The sequence below is a fragment of the Xenopus laevis genome, chromosome 3S (genome assembly GCF_017654675.1).
Source record: "Xenopus laevis strain J_2021 chromosome 3S, Xenopus_laevis_v10.1, whole genome shotgun sequence".
Lineage (NCBI taxonomy): Eukaryota > Metazoa > Chordata > Amphibia > Anura > Pipidae > Xenopus > Xenopus laevis.
The window spans coordinates 14,051,421-14,076,866 of NC_054376.1; the positions used below are offsets into that span (position 1 = coordinate 14,051,421).

Consider the following 25,446-nt stretch of genomic DNA (forward strand, 5'->3'; position numbering starts at 1 on the left):
CTAGCGACGGTCTCTTTCGCTAGCGAATTGAAGCCTGTGCCTGTTAGTGAATTGGCGATGTCCCTGCGGATGTGATTTCTGGCGAAATGTCGCTAGCGTTAGCCCTTTGCATACCTCCCAACTGTCCCGTTTTCAGAGGGACAGTCCCTCTTTTGACAGCTCAAACCACAGTCAATCGTTTGTACTGAAAAGTCCCGTTTTTCTCTGCACAGTCAGAAAAAGAAACAAAGTTTCTAACTTAACTGGCTTTGCCCAGAACAGCAGCAGATAAGATCCTTTTGTAAAAATATCGAGATAAGCAAATAAGTAATTGTAACAATATAAGATAACAGGTCCCTTGGGAGAAGTTAGACTCACAGCTTAAAGGGGAATTCACCTTCATGAGCAAAACTGTAATAACTGGAAAAAAAACTTTAGTAATCAGGGGGTGTGGCCGCAAAATGGGCTAAACAAAATTTCACCACACTTTTTATATCTCTTTTTATTTCCAAAATGTTGGGAGGTATGCTTTAGTAAATCTGTCCCCTATAACAGACTAAAAGTGAACTTAAAGGTGAACCACCCATTTAAATGTGTCCAATCGCAACCCTGCAAGTGTGTTGTAACTACAACTCCCACCATTCCCAGCACAACAGTCGCAATACTGTAACGTGCTGTGGAAGTTGTAGTACCAGGCGCACGTGACTCAATACAACCAGCCCAACGTTGTCACACCCACAGAGATCACACCGCAGTGCGTGCACGGCCACCCCCCCGCCAAGGGGACGAGCACGTTGTGCGTGCCTCAGAGCGCGTCCCCGCACTGCCCCATCGCGTGGTCTGCTTTGGCTTCCATATTGCAGCGGTGTATCTCTGGGAGGCCGCCCGGTCACCGAACCATCACAGTTTCCAATCTTTCTTTTGCTTTACCCGTTAGTTCGTCCCTTGCTCTGCGCGCTATTATCAGTGGGTGCACCCCCGCCCGGTGCTTTACAGTCCCGTCCCCCGACGGGGAGATTGAGAGGGGAACGGGACATGGCGGCTCAGGTGGAGGCTCCGCTGCTGCCCGCGAACCCGCTGCCCCTACAGCAGCAGCAGTCGCCGCTTGAGGAGATGATAGAGGACAGGCGGCTGGAGGGAGGGAAGCAGCGCCCTGCGAAAGAGGACGGAGGCGAGGACGTGTCGCTACGTAAGGAGTTTGTGGAGGCTCCCCCACCCAAGGTGAACCCCTGGATGAAGGCTGGCGGGAGCATCGTAAATGGGCAGCTGCCCGTAGGTGAGTGAGAAGCAACCACCAGCATTCTCATGGGCTGTACAACTGTACAATGCTCGCTTTGCTCTGTCACCCAAAGGGATCTGCCCAGCACTTTCCATCCCTGCATTAACTAGTCACCCCACAAAACGGTTCCCCTATATCTGTGCTATTGGGTGTGTCTGCCAATGATAACTTACGTGTTCCGCCTGCTACAGACCGAACTATATTGGGAGCAACCACTTGCAATGGGGGGGGGGGAATATGGTGACTGCTGCTGGTCACCTCATGCAGTGCAATATATTAGGAGTCCCTGTGCTAAGCACTTGGTTAACCCTTTACTATTTTACTGGAAGCAGCCAGATTGGGGTGGTGGCTGCTGGTCAACTCATGTAGTTAAGATATCCTGGGAGTTAATATGGTGGCTGCTGGGTACTTCACGCAGATACCTTTACTCTACAGTGGAGTTTTTGCCTTATGCGGATTCCTACACTGGTATGGCTTCTGATGATTGGCTAACCCATGCATTATCTCATACTTTTAATTAAGGTGGCCATAGACGTGCAGATTTACCTTCATATCAGACGAACGATCGTCCAGTGCCATCTCCCGACCTCTCCCTAACCATTCAGATCAAATAAAGTAGTAAAGGAACAGATCAGACGACCAAAGCTGGTGGCAGTCTCCCACTGATCGGCAATACATGCAGAGATATTATCGGTAGCCGACAGAAGTTTTCTAACCTGTCTGAACGACCGATCGCCATGGCACGAAAAATGTCGGGACGCCCCACACACGGCCCCCAAAATCGCACGAAACATTTGATCAAATCTTTGCGTCTATGGCCAGCTTTACTGTCAATGTATTCTATTAGTTACCCAAACAGCAGGATGGAAACTAAAGGTGGCCATAGACGTAGAGATCCGCTCCTTTGGCAATATCGCCAAACGATAGGATCTCTCCCACATTGAAGTGGGCGATATCGGACTGATCCGATAGTTGAGCCCTAGGGCCCAACAATCAGATCAGAATAGATACGGGCGGTAGGATCATTGGACTGCATAGACGTACAGATGCGGCCGGAATCCGAAGGGATTTTTTAACCTGCCAATCGAGATCTGGCCGAATTCCGGGCAGATAGCGATCGGGTAAGCCCATCGGATAGACCACACACTCACCGATAAGCTGCCGACTTAGTCTGTCTGCAACTTTTATCGGCCTGTGTATGCGGGCCTTAATCCATGCAGCCTTGTACTTGATCACACGTGCTGCTGGATAGTTCCTGGGTGGGTTGTACTGATTGGCTTCTAATAGCTATTTTTTTAGGGTGAATATTGCTATTTTGTTGGCTTTTGATTTTTTTTTTTAGCATTCTGCCTCTGTTCTAGTGCTTTATGGTGGCTCTTTGAAGTTGTCAGACTTTTCAGTTGAAGGGCCCCCCCCCCCATCTGTTTAGGGCCCACATTGTAATTCATTGCAAGATATAGATATATAGTTGCACAAATATATAGAGCAGCATATACGTTTACACAAATTGACCCTTCAAGCAGGATTTTAGGCTTCTGCCCAAATCTCCCAGCCCCACCTTGTCACTCATTTATCAACAGTGGGCAAATATGCCCATGGGCAGTAACCCATGGCAACCAATCAGATTGCTGCATTCATTGTTCTACTTGCAGCTGGCTTTAAAAAGCTATTCACTGGTTGGTTGCTACAGGTAATTGTCCATGGGCAAATTTGTGCAATGTTGATAAATGAGCCCCACTGTTTCAGTCCATGCTGCCATAGTTTGGGAAGAATCCTATTCTGCTGCTGACATTGGCATTTAGTTTGGGCATTTGCTGTTAAGCCTGGTGATGCTGCTGCATTGGGAGAGGCCATGGGAATCAATGGAGCTGGCACAGACATCTGCAGAATGGGCTGGTGAGAGCAGGGAGTCTGTAACGTGAGACAAGGGCTACAGGCTGGGAGTGGTGTCTGTTGCAGGGCAGTGGGTGAGGGTGCTACCACAAATGATCTTGGAGCTTTATGGGGGTGCCTGTGAGGTCACTGCATGCTCCCCAACTAGTCTTGTGACCTGGCTGAGGTGGGGGCGGAGTCAGGAGGAGGTGGGCGGCGTGTGCGATTGTGGAACGCCCATTGATGACACTGCAGTCTTGCCGAGGCACGAGGGAGCTGGGCTGGAGAGTTGTATGGCGGCTCGGCGCTGCTGGGTTCCGTGCTGTAGGGTCGTAGGCTGGGAGAGCTGCTTTCCTAGCGACTAAATGCTTTACAGGGCCCCCTCTCTGTTTTAGAATGGCCCGGGTCCAACGTTCCAAGGTTTGCCAGGCCCCGCCCATTCGGCTACCCAGCATTCCCCATGTGGACGGGCAACGTGGGTTTTTAACTCCTGTGTAGGCCGCACGCCACATGTTTCATGTCGCGTACTGGTCGCACAGCTCTAAAAAATGGAAACGTCAAACGCCCGTCGTTACGTGGCCAGTGACAGTCGATGTGCTGTACTATTAAAGATCATATTAAATTCTATTTAACGTCTCTCGTCGCCATGCGTGTTTTGCTTAAGGTCAGCCATGTGTGTAGCGCGATGTTGCTGAACTGCACCGATTGGACTGTAGTTGAAGAGCAGCCAAAGGGCATTCATTGGGCCTCTGGTTCTGTGTGGCTCAGAGCAGAGGACGTGTCTAATGGTGCCAGGTTACTGTCTGAAACAACCTTGTCTGTAACCCCCTGCGAGCTGGGATCCTGCAGTCCTGTGGGCTTGATAAGACCTTGGCATGTTTCCCATGCTTTGCTGGCACTCTCAGCTAAAGGCCTGTCCTGCTTCCCTGTCCCCTCTGCTGTTAAAAATAGCCCAGCTTCTCTTCCCAGGCTATAAGTGGCATTAGTGTGACAATACTTTGGGCAATTAGTGCAAATCAATGTTATGATTGCCAATCCGTGTGTTTTCACATGGAGCAGTAAGTAAATGTGTGAGTAGTTTGCCCATGGTGAACATGTGCTGCTGATTCAGTACCATCCTGTCCTAGCCAAATCACCCATGATTTTCAAATTTTCCTACTGTATTCCCATATCCTGCAGAAAGTTAACTCTTAAAATGTCAGTATTATAAATGGGCACACAAGCTCTCAACAGCAGGTCGTTAAAATAGATAGATTAGTATTAAATAAAACATACAGTATACATTTTGGTCTCCCCCATCTTGTGTTCACTATGCAAACAATCATCTAGCAGTTCGGTAGGTTTTGCTAGGACAAAAGATTAAACTTGTTAGGGCAGAGACAGATGACAAGATGCGGGGATTCTGCGGCAAATTTCCTTTTCTTTGGGCGACTTATCTACCCGAACTGCCTCCCCGCCATCTAGAATTTAATTGCCGGCGGGATGGCACTCGGATTGCTTCGTTTTCTGAAGTTGCCCAAAGTTTTCTCATGAGGCAACTTCGGAAAAATAAGCGATCCCAGTTCCATCCCGCCAGCGGTTTAGATTCTCGCCGGAGCGGAGGCAGCTTGCGGAGATTAGTCGCACGTATGGCGATTAAATCTCCCCGAATCATTTTGTCTGTTTCTGCCCTAAAATGTTTTTGTTATTTTCATCGCAACTACTGTGATACAGATCCACCAATCATACTGAAAAGCAGTGTAACTATAGGGGAAGCAGACTCTGCAACTGCTGGGGACCCAGGAACTATAAGGGGTCCAGTCCGACTGATAAGAAGCTGCAGTACATGATCACTGAAATATCTTGTTTTCAAAGTTTAGTAAGTAATAGTTCATAAAAATTGTTAAATACTTAAGGACCTGCCTTTCAATGCCATAGATTTTACGTTTCTGGATTCTATGCTGTGGCATGTAATGTGTGACATGGCACTGCAAGATCAAATGCTTTAGTGGGCAAGGGGTTAAATTATATGCACACATAGTTAGCCAATAAAGGTACCACGTTTATACCACTTTATTTTTTATTTCTAAAGGGTTGACCTGTAACACACATACACTTAACCCCCCAGAAATAGTTGCTTCCCTCAGCTAGTATCTTCAGAAACTTTCTTTTTTTAGGTTCAGTTGTTTTCTGACAGTTCACCAGAAATAGACTTTTTCCAATTACTTTCTATTTGTGGTCGTTTTTCTAATATTGAAGTGTAAAGTTTCATTTTTCACCTTCTAAAGCAGCTCCGGGAGGGGGGTCGCTGACTCTTACACTGTTTTAAATTGAAACATTTAGTTCATACATTTTTTATCTTTGTCCCTGCTGAGCAGAATGGCTTGAGCAGCTGTTAGAATTGATACAATAGTTGCTAATATTCCACATGCTGAGAATTGGATCAACTGATTGTATCAACTAAATGTAGCAAATTGTAACTGTTCAGGTGCTCTGGATCACTGAGCTGCCAGACTGAAACACCAGAGACACGAACATTAAGATTTAAACTTAAATTTTGGAAAAACTATACGCAATAAAATATGGAAAGCAATTGAAAAAAGCATTTATTTCTGAGGAACAATCTGAAAACAACTCAACTGAAAAAAGTGTTTGGAAGGAACAACCCCTTTAAGGCAATGGCACACAGTAAGATTTGTTGTTTGTGGTTAAATCTGCTACCCTGAGTTGACAAGTCTCTTGAAAATGCCAATCTTTGCTAACATTTGAATCTCCACTAATTAATAAGTCCTGGCGATTTGGCTTAAAGGAGAAACAAACCCTTAATAAATAAAAAAACCCTTCCCCCATACCATACATATGTGACATAAAGGTGTAATATGTGATCGCATTCCCCTTAAGGGCAGAGACACGCTGCTATTTAGGCAGATTAGTTGGCCATCGACAAATCGCTTCCTCTTCGGGTGACTAATCTCCCCAAACTTTCTTCCCACTGCTAGAATGTAAATCGCTGGTGGGATGGCACTCGGATCACTTTGGCTTTCCGAAGTCACCTGAAGTTTCCTCATAAGGCAACTTCGGGCGACTTCGGAAAACGAAGTGTTTCAAGTACCATCCCACCATCAATTTACATTCTAGCCAGCAGGAAGGCAGTTCGGGGAGATTAGTCGGCCGAAGAAGAAGCGATTAGTTACTGGGCTGTTAATCTCCAGAAATGGCAGCGTGTGTCTCTGCCCTAAAGGCCCCCATACATGGGCTGATAAAATCTGCCGACAGACCGAGTCGGCAGCTTATTGTCCCATGTGTGGGGCCATCCGTCGGGGTTCACCCATCGATATCTGGCAGGATCTCGATTGGGCAGGTTAAAAAATCCCTTTCGGATTATGGCCGCATCTGTACGTTTATGTGGTCCCACGATTCGACTGCCCGTATCTTATCCATTATTATTTGATGGTTGGGCCCTAGGGCCCACGATCAGATCAGCCCGATATCGCCCACTTCAATGTGGATCGCTACGTCTAAAGGAACAGTAACAGCAAAAAATTTAAGTGTTTTAAAGTAATGAAAATTTCATGTACTGTTGCCCTGCACTGGTAAAACTGATCTCTTTGCTTCAGAAACACTACTATAGTTCATATAAACAAGCTGCTGGGGAGCAATGGTGGAAATTGAAAAACGGCTATATGGCACAGGATAACTAATGGATAAAAGATAACTCCATTAGCCAGACAGAGCTTATTTGCTATCTGATGTGTAACCTGAGCCTTTTCTCCTTTGAATGGCTGCCCCCATTGCTACACAGCAGCTTATTTATATAAACTATAGTAGTGTTTCTTAAGCAAACACAGCAGTTTTACCAGTGCAGGGCAACACTGCATTATATTTTCATTACTTTAAAACACTTATTTTTTGACGTTACTGTTCTAGGAAGAGTATTTAACAGCTGTTTTTGTAAAGTGAGTTTTATGGTGTCATTTGTCCTTTTACTCCCACCATGTGGGGTTTCCTTTTGTTTTCAGAAGCAAAGTCCACACCACCTGGCTAAAAGTGTGTTGTTTAGTTGCAATGCAGGCATTGCTTCTATACTGTACTGAGTAACTGCAAGTAGTTGGTTGTATTCATAAGTATTAATACTGGAATGCTTTTATGGAGGTGTTCTTAGATAAAGAATTAGACTTGCCATAGACACAGATACAGATGTGCGAAATGAAGATTCAAACTGTTTTCGGATTGTTAGAGGAGTGTTCTAAAATTTTTCGTTCCATTGCAATCGGCCCTTTAGACAGGTTAAAAGATTTACATCGGCTACTACTAAGATTTCTGCATGTTTTCAATGGGTATATCAGTGGGTGACTGTCACTACTATTTGTCAGGCATGACACTTGTACGATTGCTGTCTGTCAATTAATGGCCAGAACATGGTCTGATTTGTTGTTTTTCCTACTTATTTTAATCTGCATGGTTAAGGGCAGAGATGCTGCGTTTCGGGGAGATTAGTCGCCCGGCGACAAATCTCCACTGCTTTCGGATATTAAACTCCCCGGCGGGCAGGCAGTTTGGGAAGACTAGTCGCTCCGGAGAAGAGATTTGTCGCCTGGCGACTAATCTCCCCGAATCACAGCGTGTATCTCTGCCCTAATGGTAGATTGTTAGACTGAAGCAAACAAGCTTTCCCCACACAAAGAATAAAATCTGCATGTCTATGGTCAGCTTAAAGGAGAAGGAAACCTCCTGGGCACAAAACCCCTCCCCCTCCCCTGTGTTGCCCCTCCTCGCCCCTGGGCAAATGCCCCTAACTTGTTACTCACCCCTCTGCGCAGGTCCTGTCCACGGAGTTCACAGTCGCCATCTTCTCCCACGCGCGTCTTCTTCCTGCTTTGACCCGCGTCTTCTGGCGCATGCACAGTAGGAACATTTACCGGTACGGCTCTACTGCGCATGTGCCGAATGTCACAAAGTTTTCCAATTTCACTTCGTGACATTCGGCGCATGCGCAGTAGAGCCGTACCTGTAAATGTTCCTACTGCGCATGCGCCAGAAGACGCTGGTCAAAGCAGGAAGAAGACGCGTGTGGGAGAAGATGGCGACTGTGAACTCCGTGGACAGGACCTGTGCAGAGGGGTGAGTAACAAGTTAGGGGCATTTGCCCAGGGGGACAGGTAGGCCAGGGGGGAGGGGGGAGTGATTTTGCACCCAGGGGGTTTCCTTCTCCTTTAAGCAAAAGGGCTTTGGTGTAAAATAACATTTACAGCTCTGTGCAAAAGGTGTACCTAGTTAGAATTTGAATGTACATGTTTGTCAGCTGAGAAAACATTAAATTGTTTTGTCTTAACGTGTAACTTTTTCCTGCACATCTTCATTCAAAGGCGATGCAACCCTGGTAAACACATGGTTGGTTTAAATGAGAATAAGATTTTTTAAGTATAAAGAGCAAGCAAAATAATCTTGCCTCACAATTGTCCAAGGTCATTGTAGTTATCAAACATTTCCAGTTTCAAGTTGCAGGGAGACAAAATGGAAAGGCAAATAATTACAAAACCACACAAAATTAAAGGTAAAGACCAGGTGCAAATTTTCTGTTAATATCACAGTGTACATAATTGTAAACAGTGAAATGTTGCTATTTAAAAGTTATTGTTCAAGGTGCTCTGTAGGGGCTCAAACAGCTGCTATTGAAAAATACCAGCAACTAATGTATCCAATTGTCACTGTAAATATAGTAATATGTCAATTTTATTTAAACAAAGTAAAAGAAAAAGAAAAACATGGTAAAGTAAGGGGAAAAAAGTTGCTATTTTTGGTGTCCTATTTAAATAGTTTAAATAAGTGTGGATTTGTTTTTTTGAGGGTAGGCTAGGACAGGAACAGAAGTGGTTTTCCCTAGTATTCCCTATTTGTAGGTAAGTGTTAACACATCCAATCTTAAGACAGCCTGAATATACTTGCCGGATATAAGCGTTTTATGTATCATGGGGAACCACATTTGTTTGCTGTTGAAACACTCTGTCCCCTATCCCAAGCAACCAGTTAATTGGCATACTTAATTATTATACTTGAGCTGGTTTAGTATGTGGCTCACATTATTTAAATAGCTTGTGATACGGAAACCTCATACTATTTTATGTGGACTGTATATTGTTAGTTGGTCCCTAAGCTCAGTAAGTGACAGCAGCACAGAGCATGTGCAGTGAATCAGCGGAAAAGATGGGGAGCTACTGGGGCATCTTTGGAGACACAGATCTTTACTGCTGTGTTTGCATTGGGCTGGTACAGAAGCATAATATATAATATTTCTAGCCTGCTTTTCTAGTTAAGCTTTAGTTCTCCTTTAAATGCACAGGCACTTCTTTGGAACCAGTAATATAAAACACGTGGTATATCAGTAGGGATATGCATCCTTTGTAATTTCTCAATAAATTTGATGGTTAGGATATCCCAGACCAGCCCAGACCTATATAGATTTATTAATCTGGAAATTGGCGTTTAACAAAAAACTTATGGAGAGATGTTAATCACACTGTACTGTATTTTACAATGGGTACTCATTCAGTCTAGTGACTGCTACATCTGTGAATGAGTGAGTTTTGAGGATCCATAGTAAATCTGAGCATTCTTTCATTCTGATTAAATCTAAAACGTGTTAAGCTGGCCATAGACGCAAAAATCCTATCGTATGAATCGAGGATTCCTACAATTTTCGGACCGTGTGTGGAGAGTCCCGTCATTTTTTGTCCGGCAGAGATTGGTCGTTTGGTTGATAGGACAGGTTTGATTTTGTCCCGACCGATCCCGCCGGAGCCCATTGCGCTCTCATCGTAATCTGATTGCTCGGCCATAGGGCCAAATGTACAGATTACCCCCGATATAGCCATGCCCGTAAATGGCATATCTTACACCTTAAGGCTAATGGTGTAAGAATGTGAATCTTACCCATGTTCTGTGAGGATTGACATGATCTTCATCCTTGACTCGAAGTAGGAACTTGATCGGCCAGGTCAAAAAATGTTTGTCGGTCCCAGTGCAATCTATCTATGTTTGCAGGGCCAAGCACGCAGCTCCCCAGTACGAATTGACCATCAACTAAAAAGACCAATTTGCCAGGAAAACAAAGGGGAGCTGACTGCTTGGCCCTGCAAACATAGATAGATTTCACTGGGACCGACAAACATTTTTTGACCTGGCCGATCAATTTCCTGACAGATGTCGGCCGAAAAATTGAAGATGTACGATCGTTCGTATCCCACTAACCGCACGATAATTTCGAAGGATTGGTCGGACTTCCCTAAAATAGGTCGTACGGCTAGGAGAATCGCCGCGTCTATGTGGAGCTTTACAGCTCTGCACCGTTAAAAGTAATAATCTTCATTCTTAGCACAGTGTCTCACAAGTAATTATGTTGACTGCCCCTGTTATTACGTTAAGGTGACCGTTTCCTTAGTTGGTGACGCTCTTTGCAGGAGGCTTGTGTGTAAGGATTTGGCACTGTATTTACTGCAAACGTGCCCTTTTGCATTTGGTTGCCTTGGCAGGGCTTTGGGTTTGTGTGGCCTTTCTTCCTACCTGATGGCACTGTAATTGTGTAATGACACTGAGGAGGTAGGAAAAAGGCTTGCTTGTTGCTTACAGAGTGTTTTTATAATGTACTTCTTCCTGTTGTTAAACTTGGACCATTTAGGTCTATGAGAAATGAGTTGCCCACAGTAAATCTGCTGAAAATGCTTTCCCTTCAGGAAGTAATGTGCATCGCTGGTGGATAACCATACAAGTCTCTTTGGCCTTCCGAAGTAGGCTGAAGTTACAATGTGAGTAAAACTTTGGACTACTTAAGAAAATTGAAGTGATGCATATGTTTTCACATTAGCGATTTACATTATTTCCAATGGGAAAGCATTTTCCTGAGAAAAGCACATTTACTGTGGCGACTAATCTACACTTCTGCCATTACCCTTAGAAGACTTCGCTATTGGCATAGCTAATATGCACACATATTTTTCTGGTCCCTTAGTGGTGTTCACACACGGTATGCTTCATCTCCAGGTAGGAAATTCCTGCTGCTGGCTACAACCTGACAGGGTAAGGGCACATTCGGAAGCTTAGTCGCCCAGGTGACAAATCGCTTCTTGTTCGGTGCAGCCACATACACTAATGTTGGATTGTGTGTCTTTATGCATATCAACTAGTCACTGGAGGAACATCCCCCACTGCTTCTACTGAGTGTATTTTTATTCTTTCTGGTGCAGATTAACTCTCAGGGTCACGTGAGGCTTCTAAAATCGGCCTCTTGGTCTGTAGATCAATTCGTTTGCCCATGGCTCCTAGAATGGCTCTGGGGCTGTGGCCCTGTACACAGCTACCTTGGTTTTACACTCCAGGAATCCAATTGATTGGATGTCCTCAGGGAGATTGTGCTGATCCCATAAGCTCATTAGAAGCTGTGGCATGGTTCAGGAAGACTTCAGTAGTGATACTGCTTATCTGCTGCTTCTCCCTCATGCATGCCTGCTAACTGGGTGATATGAGTCCTCTTCACTTTATTTGCAACTTAAGCCAAATATGAGTTTCGAGTAAAACTTTAATAATCTATGGACATACCTGGGTAAATGTTAGCTACTGATTTGGTCACTGCAGGTTGAGGTGGCCTCCTATTGACCTAATTACATGACCAAAACCACAGCCTTCTTGGCAAATAACTGGTACTGAGCAGGTTTAAAAATTCCTATTGTTTGGGAGCTCATTGGACCATCGGTGTGCTCCTTTTCATTTAGGTTTGTATAAGCCTCTGTCTGCCTTGTCCAATTGTTCTCTGGTTTGGCAAAATGATGAATGGATCAGCCCACTGATTTGGGTTGACCGATTTGTCAAGCAGATCTTTCCAGGTTGTTAAAACAAGTTTTCCTAGATGTATGTTTGTTTCATTGTGTTCAAAGCTACTGATTATGGATAATTTGATGAACAAATTATTGGCAGGTCTAAATGTATTAAAAATTTAATATGCTGCGGTTTTTTTTTTTAATTCTAATTTTTTAAAGGATCAGTAACTCCAAAAAAATTAGTGTTTTAAAGTAATGAAACAAATGTAATGTTGCCTACTTTGGTAAAACAGGTGCGCTTGCTTCAGAAAGACTACTATAGTTTATATGCACAAAGTATTGGCTAGCCATTCAGTTTGAAAAAAGACAAAGAACTTAACAGAAAAGTTCCATAAAATACAGTCTGATTCTATCTGTCTGTGCCGGTTATTTTTATTTATCTTGTATGACTGCCCCATGGCGAAAAAGCAGCTGTTTATATAAATTATCGTACTGGTAAATTACAGTTTTACCAGTGCAGGACAACAGTCCATTGTACTTTCATGTTTGGCATTACTGTTCCTTTAAAGGGACTCTGGTAAGGTCAGAGACACGCTCAGATTTGGGGAGATTTAGTCGACCAGCGACAAATCTCCCCTTTTTTGGGGGGACTAATCTCCCCGGACTGCATCGCGCCAGCTAGAATGTAAATCACTGATGGGAATGGCAATCGGTTTGCTTTGTTTTCCGTAGTCGGCCGCAGTTACCTCACGTGAAAACTTCAGGCGACTTTGGAAAACGAAGCGATCCGTGTGCCATCCTGCCGGTGATTTCGATTCTAGCCAGCTGGAGGCTGGGGAGATTAGTCACCCGTAGAAGAGGCGATTTAACGATGGGCGACTAAATCTCTCCGAATCTGAACGCGTGTCTCTGTCCTAAGGGTAAGGGCAGATTCAAGGAGAATAGTCGCCCCAGTGACAAATTATTATTAACATGTATTTATATAGCGCCAACATATTTCGTAGCGGGCTCTCCTCTTCTTCGGGCGACACTCTCCCCGAACTGCCTTCCCCTATCTTCCGGCCCTATATAACAAAAAAATCACCAGCGGGATTGTCGCCGGATTGACTAATCTCCCCGAATCTGCCTGTGTGCCCCTACCCTTAGGGTAGAGACACGCTCAGATTCAGGGAGATTTAGTTGCCAGCGAAAAATCACCTCTTTGTGCGACTAATCTCCCCGAATCTGCCCGTGTGCCCTTACCCTAAAAGTGTGCAGCTTGTCATCATGTGAAGACCCCTGAAATAAACACTGGGCGAGTAATTTGTCTTTACACTGTTATGCTGTTATGGCTCTATGCTTATTCACACTGAGGAAGCATTTGTTAAATCCACATTGGAATAAGCACAGCCTTAAAGCGAGATTATGCGCCTGTGAGGGTTATCAGTGCTGGATTAACAGGTCATATTACGGGCTGAATAGGGCTAATGTGACTGTTATTTAGAGCAGTACAGTCAGAACTCAGTCAGGGCTGCTGAATGCTGGCAGCACAGAATCACAGCAAGATGCTGCTCAGGATCTTCACACGGCAAGAGGGTATGGCTTCAAGCACTGGCAATGCCACCTTTGACAAGCTCAGGAGTGCCCTTGTGTCATTTATTTTCCATAGCACAGCAATTAAGATTGTTTATTTTTGAGAGGCTGAGTACACAGTAGCTAAACCATTGGGTGAGGGGAGTTCTTTTGGGAGGAGTGAAATCCTTCAAGCTACTCTGCACAGCTCTGAGCCAGCGGAGATTCCATTAGCAGCAGCCTTGTGAACCACCCTGAAGCCTGCATGCAGCGTACTACGGTAGGGTGGGGATTAGATGTACATATATATTTAGGAGGGGCTTTACTGACTGGGGGAAGTTTGGGGTCGGCTAAAGGTTGCCCTTTTTCGATTTAACAGCCCCATGTGCAAACAAACTAAAATCCCAGCAGATAGTGTGCTGTTTATAAACCTGCTGGATCGTGCACACCGGTTTTTGTGCTTGTAGGAAATTTCGTTTTATTCTTTCGTTTCATGATACATTGTCCATGTGTTAAAACCACTGTAGGGGAATTAAAACTGGCGAGGGTTGTATACATTTGCTATAGTGCTTGAGACGGTCTCTCCTACTATTTGTATATGATAAGTTGTATTTAGGAAAATGGGTGTCTGGTATCTTTGGGCTAGTGTCACGCGGGTGCTGGTATTGGCCTACTGAAATATGATGGCATAAGCCTTCTCTCTTGTCTGCACCCGGAACTATTGTGTCAGCTCGGTGCAGGCATGCGTGCTGTGGCTGATTAGGGCTCAATAATGCAAATTCAGCCGTGTGTGGCTGCACCAGAGTCGACACAATGGTTCCGGGTGCAGACAGGGAAGGTGGCTAATGCCCATGTACTAGTTGGAGCCACGTCGTTTCATCTCACTGTGTATTCGTATACTGCTGAGATGACAAAGTTTACTTTGACTTGACTTTGAATGTAGGTGCTGATTTTCGGTCTGCTTATCTGACTGATTTGTACCCCTTAGATATACAAAAAGGTTCTCCTGTTTATAAAAGCTACAGGCTGCCATGTGGGGTGGGGACAGCTTTTTGCTTGTTGTTATCACTTTCTGTTGTCTTTTTAAATGGCTATGGGCAGGGATCCCCAACCTTTTGAACTTGTGAGCAACATTCAGTAGTAAAAGAAGTTGGGGAGCAACACTAGCATGAAAAATGTTCATTTGGTAGCCCCTATGTGGATTTTCAACCTATGTTGAGGCTCTGTTTGGCAATGCACCTGGTTTTTATACAACCAAAACTTGCCTCCAAGCCAGGAATTCAAAAATAAGCACCTGCTTTGAGGCCACTGGGAGCAACATGTTTCTCACGAGTTACTGGTTGGGGATCACTGGCTAAGGGTCTGGTCACATGAGCAGGTTCGGGGAGATTAGTCGCCCCAGCGACAAATCTCCTCTTCTTCGGGGCGACAATTTCCCCAAATTGCCTTCCCCCTGCCCACCGACGGTTAAAATGAAAATCACATGGGGAAGGCACACGCGGCACTTAGTTTTTCGAAGTTGCCTGAAGTTTCCTCGTGAGGCAACTTCGGAAAACAAAGCACCTAGTGTGCCTTCCCCCATGCGTTTTTCATTTTAGTCGGCGGAGGGCAGGCAGTTTGGGGAGATTGTCGCCTCAAAGAAGAGGAGATTTGTCGCTGGGGAGACTAATCTCCCCGAATCTGCTCGTGTGGCCTGACCCTTAAAGTTGTGTTCGTAGTCAAGTCAAGATTACATCTTCTTGGCAATAGACCATCACAAGAGAAATCTTATTTTACCAGTGTGCATATACTTTTTTGTGCCTTTTTTTCCAACAATGCTTTTGTTCTCAGAAGCTTACATTTTATGTTGATGTTCCCTTAAATGTCGGCTCTAGAGTGTGCTGCTCTAAAAGAGATGGGACATATGATACCTAGGGAATTCAGTTTGGATCCTGGCCAGTCATTACATCAGGGGCCCGAACATCACGCCTCCAGCAGGCATTAGGCAGTGGGTAGGGTTGCTGAGACTTCACTAACACATTCACAAAAGTTTGCTTCTATTTGTTTTGCCTGTTAATGGGCAGGTTGCACCAGTCCCTTTGTTGGTGTCACAATTTGCAATTCCAGATGCTTGGGATTGCTGACCAACCTGCACCCCTTCAGCTACTGGGTTATAGCTCTAGACCTTTGTCAGATGGGAGTTGTATTTGAAGCTGAGTGTTTGACAATGTTCCAGAAGATATGAATTTTATTTATCACACTCAATTTAGTAAATACATGTATGGGATCCGTTATCTGGAAACCCGTTATCCAGAAAGATCCGAATTACGGAAAGCCCATCTTCCATAGACTCCATTTTATCCAACTAATCCAAATTTTTAAAAATGTTTTCCTTTTTCTCTGTAATAATAAAAGAGGACCTTATATGTGATCTAAACCAAGATATAATTAATCCTAATTGGAGGCAAAACCAGCCTCATGGGTTTATGTAATGTTTAAATAATTTTCTATTAGACTTAAAGTATGAAGTTCCAAACTACGGAAAGATCCATTATCCGGAAAGCACCAGGTCCCGAGCATTCTTTATAACAGGTCCCATACCCAGATTTCAGATTAGGGCCCAGTTGCAGTTTGAACCCCAATTGGACTCTGAAAGCTTACAGATACAGCCTAAACCTAAGCGCATGGTGTGTGTGTGTGTGTATATATATATATATATATATATATATGTGTGTATATATATATATATATATATATATATATATATATATATATATATATATATATATATACATACATACATACATACATACATACATACATACATACATATAGATCCTTAAATCTGGTGTTCTGCAGTACTTACTGTATGGTTTTTATGCAGATAAGACACAAGTATCTGAGCTGTCATCCTGCGATTGGCTTGGCACAAGCATGGATGTGTGTTTTGCTTTTCTTGCCTATGGGGAGTTCATTTCTTAGAACAAGCAGAAGTTGTCATGTGAAGCCAAGAGACATGGCAAATATCTGCTGCTGGTGGCTAGTCCTTCCCTCTTCCTCATTATACCATCAGTATGTATGTGATGAAAATTGATTGGTCCTTATAAGGTGCACTGTGCTAGAATTTCCTAAGAATACTCTGCCTAAACGTGTAGCCTATTAAAATGCTGTATGCCTTTCCATGTATAACAGTCCTAAATGTCATACTCAAAAAATTAAAATAAAAAAAGCCACAGAGTTCAGTGGCTGAACTTTGAAAAGCAACCCAAAAATACAGTTCAAAAAGTAACTCCCAACGCATTTAGAGATGCTATACAACAGGGAAGCAGCACTGAACTGTATGGGTTAAATAAAGCCCAGTGTAATTTCAGCTACACAGTTTGTGCTCACATGCACCCTTAAGTGTTTGATGGCTTCCACACATGCCTTTTTTTAAATTAAAGTGCAAATCAGACTCCCTAAGCAGGAAAACTTCTAATATTGAAGTTTACAATTTAATTTTTCACTTTCTTATGTCTTTCTGTAGCAGATCTGGGAGGAGGGACTCACCGACCCTATAAATTGTTCTGGATTGATAAATTAGTTGATATAGTTACATCATTAAATCGGGCTGAAAAAAGACAGTCAAAGACAAACTTCAACCCCTCCAAATGAAACCCAGCATCCATACACACACCCCTCCATACCCTCACAAAAATAATACATACCTATAATTATACCAACATAGAGTTTAATATCACAATAGCCTTTGATATTGTGTCTGTCCAAGAAATCATCCAAGCCACTGTTAAAGGAGAAACAACCCCTTAAAAAAAAAAAAACCCTACCCTACATAGACTCCCCTCCCTCCTTCCCCCCCCCAAGGCAAATGCCCCTAACACTTTACTTACCCCTCCGTGCAGATTCTGTGCAGCGGAGTTTACGGCAGCCTTCTTCTTCTCTACGGGAATGAGTCTGGCGAAGCGGCGCATGCACAGTTGGAGCAATTTTCTGTTTCGCGACAACTGCGCATGCGCCGAAACTCATGAAAATTGCCAAAGCGCTGGCCTCATTCTGAAGATTACTGAAGATGGCGCCGTGAACTCCGATGGATAGAGTCTGCATGGGAGGGTAAGTAAAGAGTTAGGGGCATTTTCCCGGGGTAACAGTTAGGCTGGGTGGGGAGGGAGGGCAGTCCGTGTAGGGTAGGGGGGTAGAGTTTCTTTTTATTAAGGGATTGTTTCTCTTTTAAAGGCATTAACAGAATCAGCCATCACAATATCACCAGGCAGTGCATTCCACAACCTCACTGCCCTCACTGTGAAGAACCCCCTACGTTGCTTCAAATGAAAGTTCTTTTCCTCTAGTCTGAAGGGGTGGCCTCTGGTACGGTGATCCACTTTATGGGTGAAAAGGTCCCCTGCTATTTGTCTATAATGTCCTCTAATGTACTTGTAAAGTGTAATCATGTCCCCTCGCAAGTGCCTTTTCTCCAGAGAAAACAAACCCAACCTTGACAGTTTACCCTCATAATTTGTCTTGTATCCCTCTAACCAGTTTAGTTGCACTTAGACTCTGCACTCTCTCCAGCTCATTTATATTCTTCTTAAGGACTGGAGTCCAAAACTGCACTGCATACTCCAGATGAGGCCTCACCAGGGACCTATGAAGAGGCAGAATTATGTTTTCATCCCTTGAGTTAATGACCTTTATGCAAGACAGACCTTTTTGTTTTAGTGGCCACAGAATGATACTGCCCAGAATTAGACAACTTGTTATCTACAAAAACCCCTAGATCTCCAACCAGTAGCTTGTGAGCAACATGTTGCTCACCAACCCCTTGGATGTTGCTCTCAGTGGCCTCAAAGCAGATGCTAATTGCATAAAAAACAATTGTACTGCCAAGCAGAGTCTCCTGTAGGCTGCCAGTCAACATAGAGGCTAACAAATAGCCAATTACAACCCTTATTTGGCACCACTAGGGACTTTTTTCATGCTTGTGTTGCTCTCCAACTCTTTTTACATTGGAATGTGGCTCATGGGTAAAAAAGGTTGGGGACCCCTGCCCTAGATCCTTCTCAGTTAAGGAAACTTGCTGCCCAGTTTTCCAACTTGGTCAAATCACTCTGCAAAGTGGCAGCATGTTGTATGGAACCTATAGTTCTGCACAATTTTGTATCAGCAAATATAGAAACAGTACTTTCAATGCTCTACTCCAGGTCATTAATAAACACGTTTAAAAGCAAAGGACCAAGTACAGAGTCCTGCGGTACTCCACTGTCAACACCGGTCCAATTAGGAAATGTTCCATTTACCACCACTCTTTGTAATCACTTTTAGCGAGTTCTCTATAAAGGTACAAATACTATGTTCCAGGCCAACATTCCTTAATTTAACCAGTGTGACACGGTATCAAATGCTTTAGCAAAGTCTAAGTAAATCACATCCACTGCCATCCCAGAATCGAGGTCCCTGCTATTATCTTTTATCTTTGCCCATGCTGAGCAGAATTCCTAAGGTTCATTAAAGGGGATGTAAAGGCAAAAAAAGAAATCCCATTTTTACTTTCTTTAACGAAAAAGAAATGTCTCCCACCTTACTTTCCAGAACTCGAGCAGCTTTGTTTGTTGGCAACTGGGTAGAGATTCATTTCCACAGACCCAGGGCTATCTGCATATTCTGATTATTAATCAGTCTTGCTGTATCTGCTTCTATGGCAGAAATTATTTGACTTGTTTTGATAATTTATGACCATCCCTAAGAGACTCCTAACAGCAGCCCAGACCACACTGAGCATGTGCATAGTCTTTGTCTTGCGAAGATGGTTTAAACGTTACAAAATGATGACCCCTGCAGCCAACTTTGAAAGCATTAATAATTTTTTTATTAGGCTTCAGATGCAGTCAGTTCATGTTTAGTATACAAAATACAGCATTTCTGGCATTATTCTATTTTACACTTTAGTTCCTCTTTAAAGGCTGCAGTTAGAATCGATACAATAGTTAGTAATATTCCCACAGATGCTGCTGAGAAATGTATACACGTATGTAGCAAATTGTAACAGTTCAGAATCTGCGCCTCTTACTGAGATGGGAACATCAGACTTTTACTTCAATTTTGGAATTACCGGTAAATAAAAACTGGAAAGCAATTCTAGTGAACAATCTGAAAATAACTAAACTGAAAAAAGTGTTTGGAAGGTGAAAAACCCCTATAAGTAAATCTGTGGATTTATTTCTGGAGAGCTGTTTTTCTCTGTGTTTAATATGCAACAGGGGCAGGTTATCCATTTCAGCAGGCACTAGAAACTTCTGCAGGGAGCCACCAGCTTTGAGGACAGTGGGAGTTGTAGTTTAGTACAACCATCGGTCTATTAAGTATGTAGCAGATTATATGAAATATGTGGCTGTACTTAAATTACTTTTGGGTAGGGCCAGTTCATATCTCTTCTGACACATCTGTGTTCTGCTCTGTATCTTTCATTTACATTTTCATATTCATACGCCTGACGTGACCAGGGAAACACTTCAGCCCAGAAATTTAAATAAAAAATGTTTTAGATCTTTCATATAGGTCTACAGGTCTATAGCAGAGGTTTCGACTAGTTTTTGCCTTTAGGCTTCTCTCTCGTCCACCTTTGGGTTCCTCTGTCACTGCTGTGTGTGCCTCAAGCTGCATTTTTATTTACAGGTATCAGGATTGAAAAGCCTCATGGGGCAAAAAGACTCGGTTGCTGTGTGCTATTAAAAAGGAACTATCACGAACATGAAAATTTAATATAAGCTTCATCATACTGAAATTAGAAACTTTCTAAATACAATCATTTTAAAGGGGTTGTTTTGAGTTAACTTTTAGTATGATGTAGAGTGATATTCTGAGACAATTTGCAGTTGGTTTTAATTTTTTTATTATTTGTGGTTTGTTATTTAGCTTTTTATTCAGCAGCTCTCCAATTTGCAATTTTAGCAGTCTGGTTGCTAGTGTCCCAATTACCCTAGCAACCATGCATTGATTTGAATAAAAGACTGGAATATGAATAGGAGAGGCCTGAATAGAAAGCAATAAAAATAAATGTGCAGTCTTAGAGCATTTGTTTTTAGATGGGGTCAGTGACCATTTGAAAGCTGGAAAGAGTCAGGAGGAGGCAAATAATTCAAAAACTATAACAAATAAATAATGAAGACCAATGGAATAGGTGCTTAGAATTAGCCATTCTATAACATACTAAAAGTTCATTTAAAGGTAAACCACCCCTTTTAATACAGCTCATTAACAGTTAGATCCAATATATCTTAAAGGAGAATTCAACCCGTAATAAAAAGAAAAAAAACCTCCCCCTACCCTGGGTAGATCCTACTCCCAGCCTACCTGCCCCTAGGGCAAATGCCCCTAATTTTTTACTCACCCCTCTGCAGATTCTGGCCTTGGTGTTCACGGTTGCCATCTTCTGTTTTTTTCGGACGTTTTGGCGCATGCACAGTTGGAGTAAATTTCCGGTCATGCACAGTTGGAGTAAATTTCCAGTCCCGAACCACTGTGCATGCTCTGAAAATTTAGTGACTTTCGGAAATTTACTCCAACTGCGCATGCGCCGAAAATGCTGTCAAGACACGAAGATTACCGGAGAATAAGAAGATGGCTGCCGTGAACTCCGAGGCCAGAATCTACACCGAGGGTGAATAAAAAATTAGGGGCATTTGCTTGGGGGGCAGGAAGGCTAGGAGGGAGTGGGTCTACCCAGGGTAGGGGGGAAGGTTTTCTTTTATTACGGGTTGAATTCTCCTTTAATATAACTGCTCCTTTTGCTTAGAAGATGTTTTAGAGCTCACGCTATTAAAATCACCAGACATCATGTATCTCTACATGCAGAATTTGTGCAAAAGGCAGTTATTTTGTTTGTACTGAAATCTGTTATTTGAGTGAGCTCTAATACATCTGCTAGGAAAGGAATCCCCCTATAAGATAAATTGGATCTAACTGTAAATGAATATCTGACACCCAACTGCTGCATGAAGACAGAATGAAGAGAAACAGATGCTAAGAGAGTAATAGTGAAGATAAACTTGATTATTTCAGAAACAGTACAGAATATTTCATTAATTGTATTTATAAGTTTCGTATTTCAGTAATGCTACCCTTTACTCTTTTGACACGTTATTTCAGTATGATGAAGCTCATATTAAATTTTTGCGATAGTTCCCCTTTACCATAAAAGGTGACAGTTGCCAGCTTATATACTAGCTAGGGCTTGGTGTTTCTGTAACCTGCCTTTGCAGAAGCTGTTAGTGATCAGGTTCTAGGGGGAGGGCAGTGGGAGTTTCTCTAGCATGAAATTCCACTAATCTTCTCTTAAATATAGATTAGACCTTGGCAAATGTCACCAGCTCCTGGAGTCCACTTGAAAAAATAATCTAAAATAACATTTAAAGAAGCAGCTATTTGCTCAGGTGCAGTTTTTCAGGGACGCGGTTTAAGCAACAAGACGGCTACCTGTTCTGAGTATGAGGAGTTTGCAGCCGCTAGGAAGGTGGCTTGGTGCCACCCAATGACTTTTAGACACGTCGCACTGCTGCCCAGATCTGCCTTCTCTTCACACGTGAATGGGAGTAAATAAAAAAGTGCAATGTCCATTGCTCAGCTTGTGCATGCACTGACATTATTTTGCCAAGTTGACTTTCACTGTTGTTGGAGGAGGGGAGGTAGGCAACCTTTAGTCTAATCAGTTACTGCAGAACTACAACTCCCTCTATCGCCTTGATTGGTCAGTAAGAGAATGAGTTGTAATGTAGAACGGTCCAGCAGTGTTCAGTAGTCTGTCATTATTAGGCACACAATCAACCAGTGATCCAACTCTGGTGCTTCTTTATAGGCTAGTAGATTTAATAGAATAGATGAGACAATGCCCTGCCATGTGGAATTTTCTGTGCACCGCTGGACAGGAACCAGTTCCACTATTAAACTGCTGAGATTCATGGTATTTGCTGTGGTCCTGTGCCTGGGCAGGCATCCCTTCGGCTAATGGGTCACAGCTCTTGGCCTTTGTCTGATATATGGCTCGGTGGCCATAGACGTAACAATTACGATCTTTCCGTGAAAGATTGTTTCAATACACACTTGAAGAGCTGAATCGTCAGCTATACAGGTACAAACAATAGAATTCTATGTGTATCTGACGATTCAGCACTAACAATGGCCGATGTTTGGGGGCCTTCAATGGCGCCTGATGAAAATTTCCCGTCCAGCCCGATCGACATTCAAGTCTTCTGCCGATATCGGTCGGCTCTTTTCCCACCATACACGCAGCGAATATTGTGCGAAAATTCGTTTCGTACGATATTATCTGTGCGTCTATGGCCTAGCTGAAGCTGGAGGTTTTACCTATCAGTTCCAGAAGATATGAATTCTATTTATAACGATGGCATTTAGAATGTACTTTTTCCAAAATCTAAGTTTCAAGTTTGCTGTTCTTGTCTTGCAGACTCTAAACTGTTAGTTTTTCAACATTTAGCAGTTTCAGTATTAGCAATTATTGTATCAATTCTAACAGCTGCCTGTAATGAAATTTAGGGATTCTGCTCAGCAGGGACAAAGATAAGAAATGTATCAACTAGATGTATCAATTTAGAACAGTTTACAGGGTCGGCGACCCCCCCCCCACTCCCAGAGCTGCTTTAGAAGGTGAAAACGGCACTTTACACATCAATATTAAAAAAATAAAATAAAGAATGACATAGAAAATAATTGGAAAAAATTATTTCTGGTGATCTATCTGAAAACAACTAGTTGTTTGAAGTTGAATAACCCCCTTATAGTTAACTTTTAGTATCTTATAGAATGACTAAAGGTGGCCATACACTGGGGGATCGCCAAATGAGCGAATCTCTCCCTGTTATGCCCACATTGAAGTGGCGATATCGGCCTGATCTGATCGTGGGCCCTAGAGTCCAACGATTGGATCAGAATGGAGACCAATTGGGCGGTTGGATTGCAGGATCACATGAATGAAAAGACGCGGCCGCGATTTGATCGGGGACACCCGTCGATGGCCTCACACACGGGCCAATAAGCTGCCAACTCGTTCTGTCAGCAGTTTTTATCGGCCTGTTTATGGGGGCCTTTATTCTAAGCAACTTTTCAATTGACTTTCTTTTTTAATATATATTTTTTTAATTATGACTCTTTCCAGCTTTCAAATGCTGGTCACTGACCCCATCTAAAAAAAACAAATGCTCTGTGAAGATACAAATTTATTGTTAATTTTCTATTTCTCCTCATTCTATTCAGGCCCTCTCATTCATATTCCAGTCTCTTATTCAAATCAATGCATGGTTGCTAGGGTAATGTGGACCCCAGCAACCAAACTGCAGAAAACGCCAACTGGAGAGCTGCTGAATAAAAAGCTAAATAACTTTAAAAAAACAAACAAAAAAACACAAATGCCAACCAATGGCAAATCGTCTCAGAATATCACTCGCTCTACATTGTACTTAAAGTTAATTGGAAGGTGAGCTTCCCCTTTAATTATAGTTTTGTATTGTATTATAATGTTGTAATTCATTGGGCTTGTAGGCCCCCCCAGGACACAGATCAAAAGTACTGTCACAAGCCAGCACATGTCCCCTTTAGCTGGTACCTTCTGTCTAGTGTTTTCTTTTCCTGTCACATTTTTATGATTGTTTTCCTAATACAATGAGAGAGTTTGTTTGTTGTAATCCAGTTATGTATCTATGTTGCCTATTCATTGTTACAGTGGGTGTCTGCTAGGTGTTATGGGGGCTGCTTCCTGATTTGATACTGTATTTCCTCCCCCAAAAAAAGCACTTTTTTTCTGTTTCTCTCTCATGAATAGGCACTTTAGGGTCAGGGCACACGCTGAGATTCGGGGAGATTAGACGCCCGGCGACAAAACTCCTCTCCTTCGGGGTGATTTATCTCCCCGAACTGCCTGGCTCTCAGAACGCTTTGTTTTCTGAAGTTACGAGGTAACTTTGGGTGACTTCGGAAAATGAATCGCACTGAGTGCCATCCCGTCGGCGATTTACATTCTAGCTGGCAGTTCGATGAGACGTCGCCCGAAAAAGAGGAGATTTTTCGACAGGCGACTAATCTCCCCGACTCTGAGCGTGTGCCCTGACTCTAAGGGTAAGGTCACACTGGGAGATTGTCGCCCTGTGACTCATCACCTCTTCTTTGGGGCGACTAATCTCCCAAACTGCTTCCGCCTGCTAGAATGAAAAATCGCCTGCGGCATGGCACTCGCGGCGCTTCATTTTCCTAAGTTGTTTCACGAGGAAACTTCAGGCGACTTTGGAAAACAAATCGCTCAGAGTGCCATCCTGCCGGTGATTTAGATTCCAACAGGGGAAGCAGTTCGGGGAGATTAGAATCTCCCAGTGTGACCTTACCCTTAGGGGTAAATGGCGACTAATCTCCCTGAACTGCCTCCCGCCGGCTAGAATGTAAATCACCAGCTGGATGACGACTAATCTCCCCGAATCTGACCCTTGACAGTTCAGGCTCCTGACACACCCCTGTTACTACTTCCAGGTGCTGACCAGTCTCCAGGACACGTAATGCTAATGCATGTCTCGGCACTGGATAACTAATTACCTACAGACAAGTGATATTGTCAAGCCATGGCAACCACTATTCCTGCTGGATAAAATGAACACTTTTTCTTTTCTCCGCTGTTATTTCAGGGCAACCATTCCCGTTAAATATCCCAAATTATGTGATTATACCAAGGGGTTTAGTTCTTCTGTGCAGTAAAAATGGTACTTTAAGCAATAAAATTTCTATTCTATTGATATTAACTATATAAGGTCAATAGAGACTGTCTGGCAGTTTGTATCCAGAGCTTTATCCACATATCCATCTGAACCATTCTGTCTGCTTTTCTCCCTCTGGGGAGGTTACAGGCCATTTTATTTATATTCGTATATTTAGCACCTGTCTGCCCACCTGTACTGTGTGTGCATGAGCCTTAAAGAGGTGGTTCACCTTCAAGTTAACTTTTAG

At 43.2% G+C, this 25,446-nt stretch overlaps 1 protein-coding gene across 4 annotated transcripts in view; it reads left to right on the plus strand.

Moving 5' to 3' along the window:
• Positions 1 to 722: 722 nt before the first annotated feature.
• larp1.S (La ribonucleoprotein domain family member 1 S homeolog) overlaps positions 723 to 25,446 on the plus strand; it is a 52,883-nt gene continuing 28,159 nt past the window's right edge. For 2 of the 4 annotated variants that reach the window (XM_041588021.1, XM_018254927.2), the window contains exon 1: positions 723 to 1,255. In XM_041588021.1, coding sequence (XP_041443955.1) covers positions 1,015 to 1,255 — 241 coding nt within the window. In that variant the 5' untranslated portion in view covers positions 723 to 1,014. The remainder of the gene's footprint in view (positions 1,256 to 25,446) is intronic. The other 2 variants (XM_018254925.2, XM_018254926.2) reach the window with 1 other exon arrangement.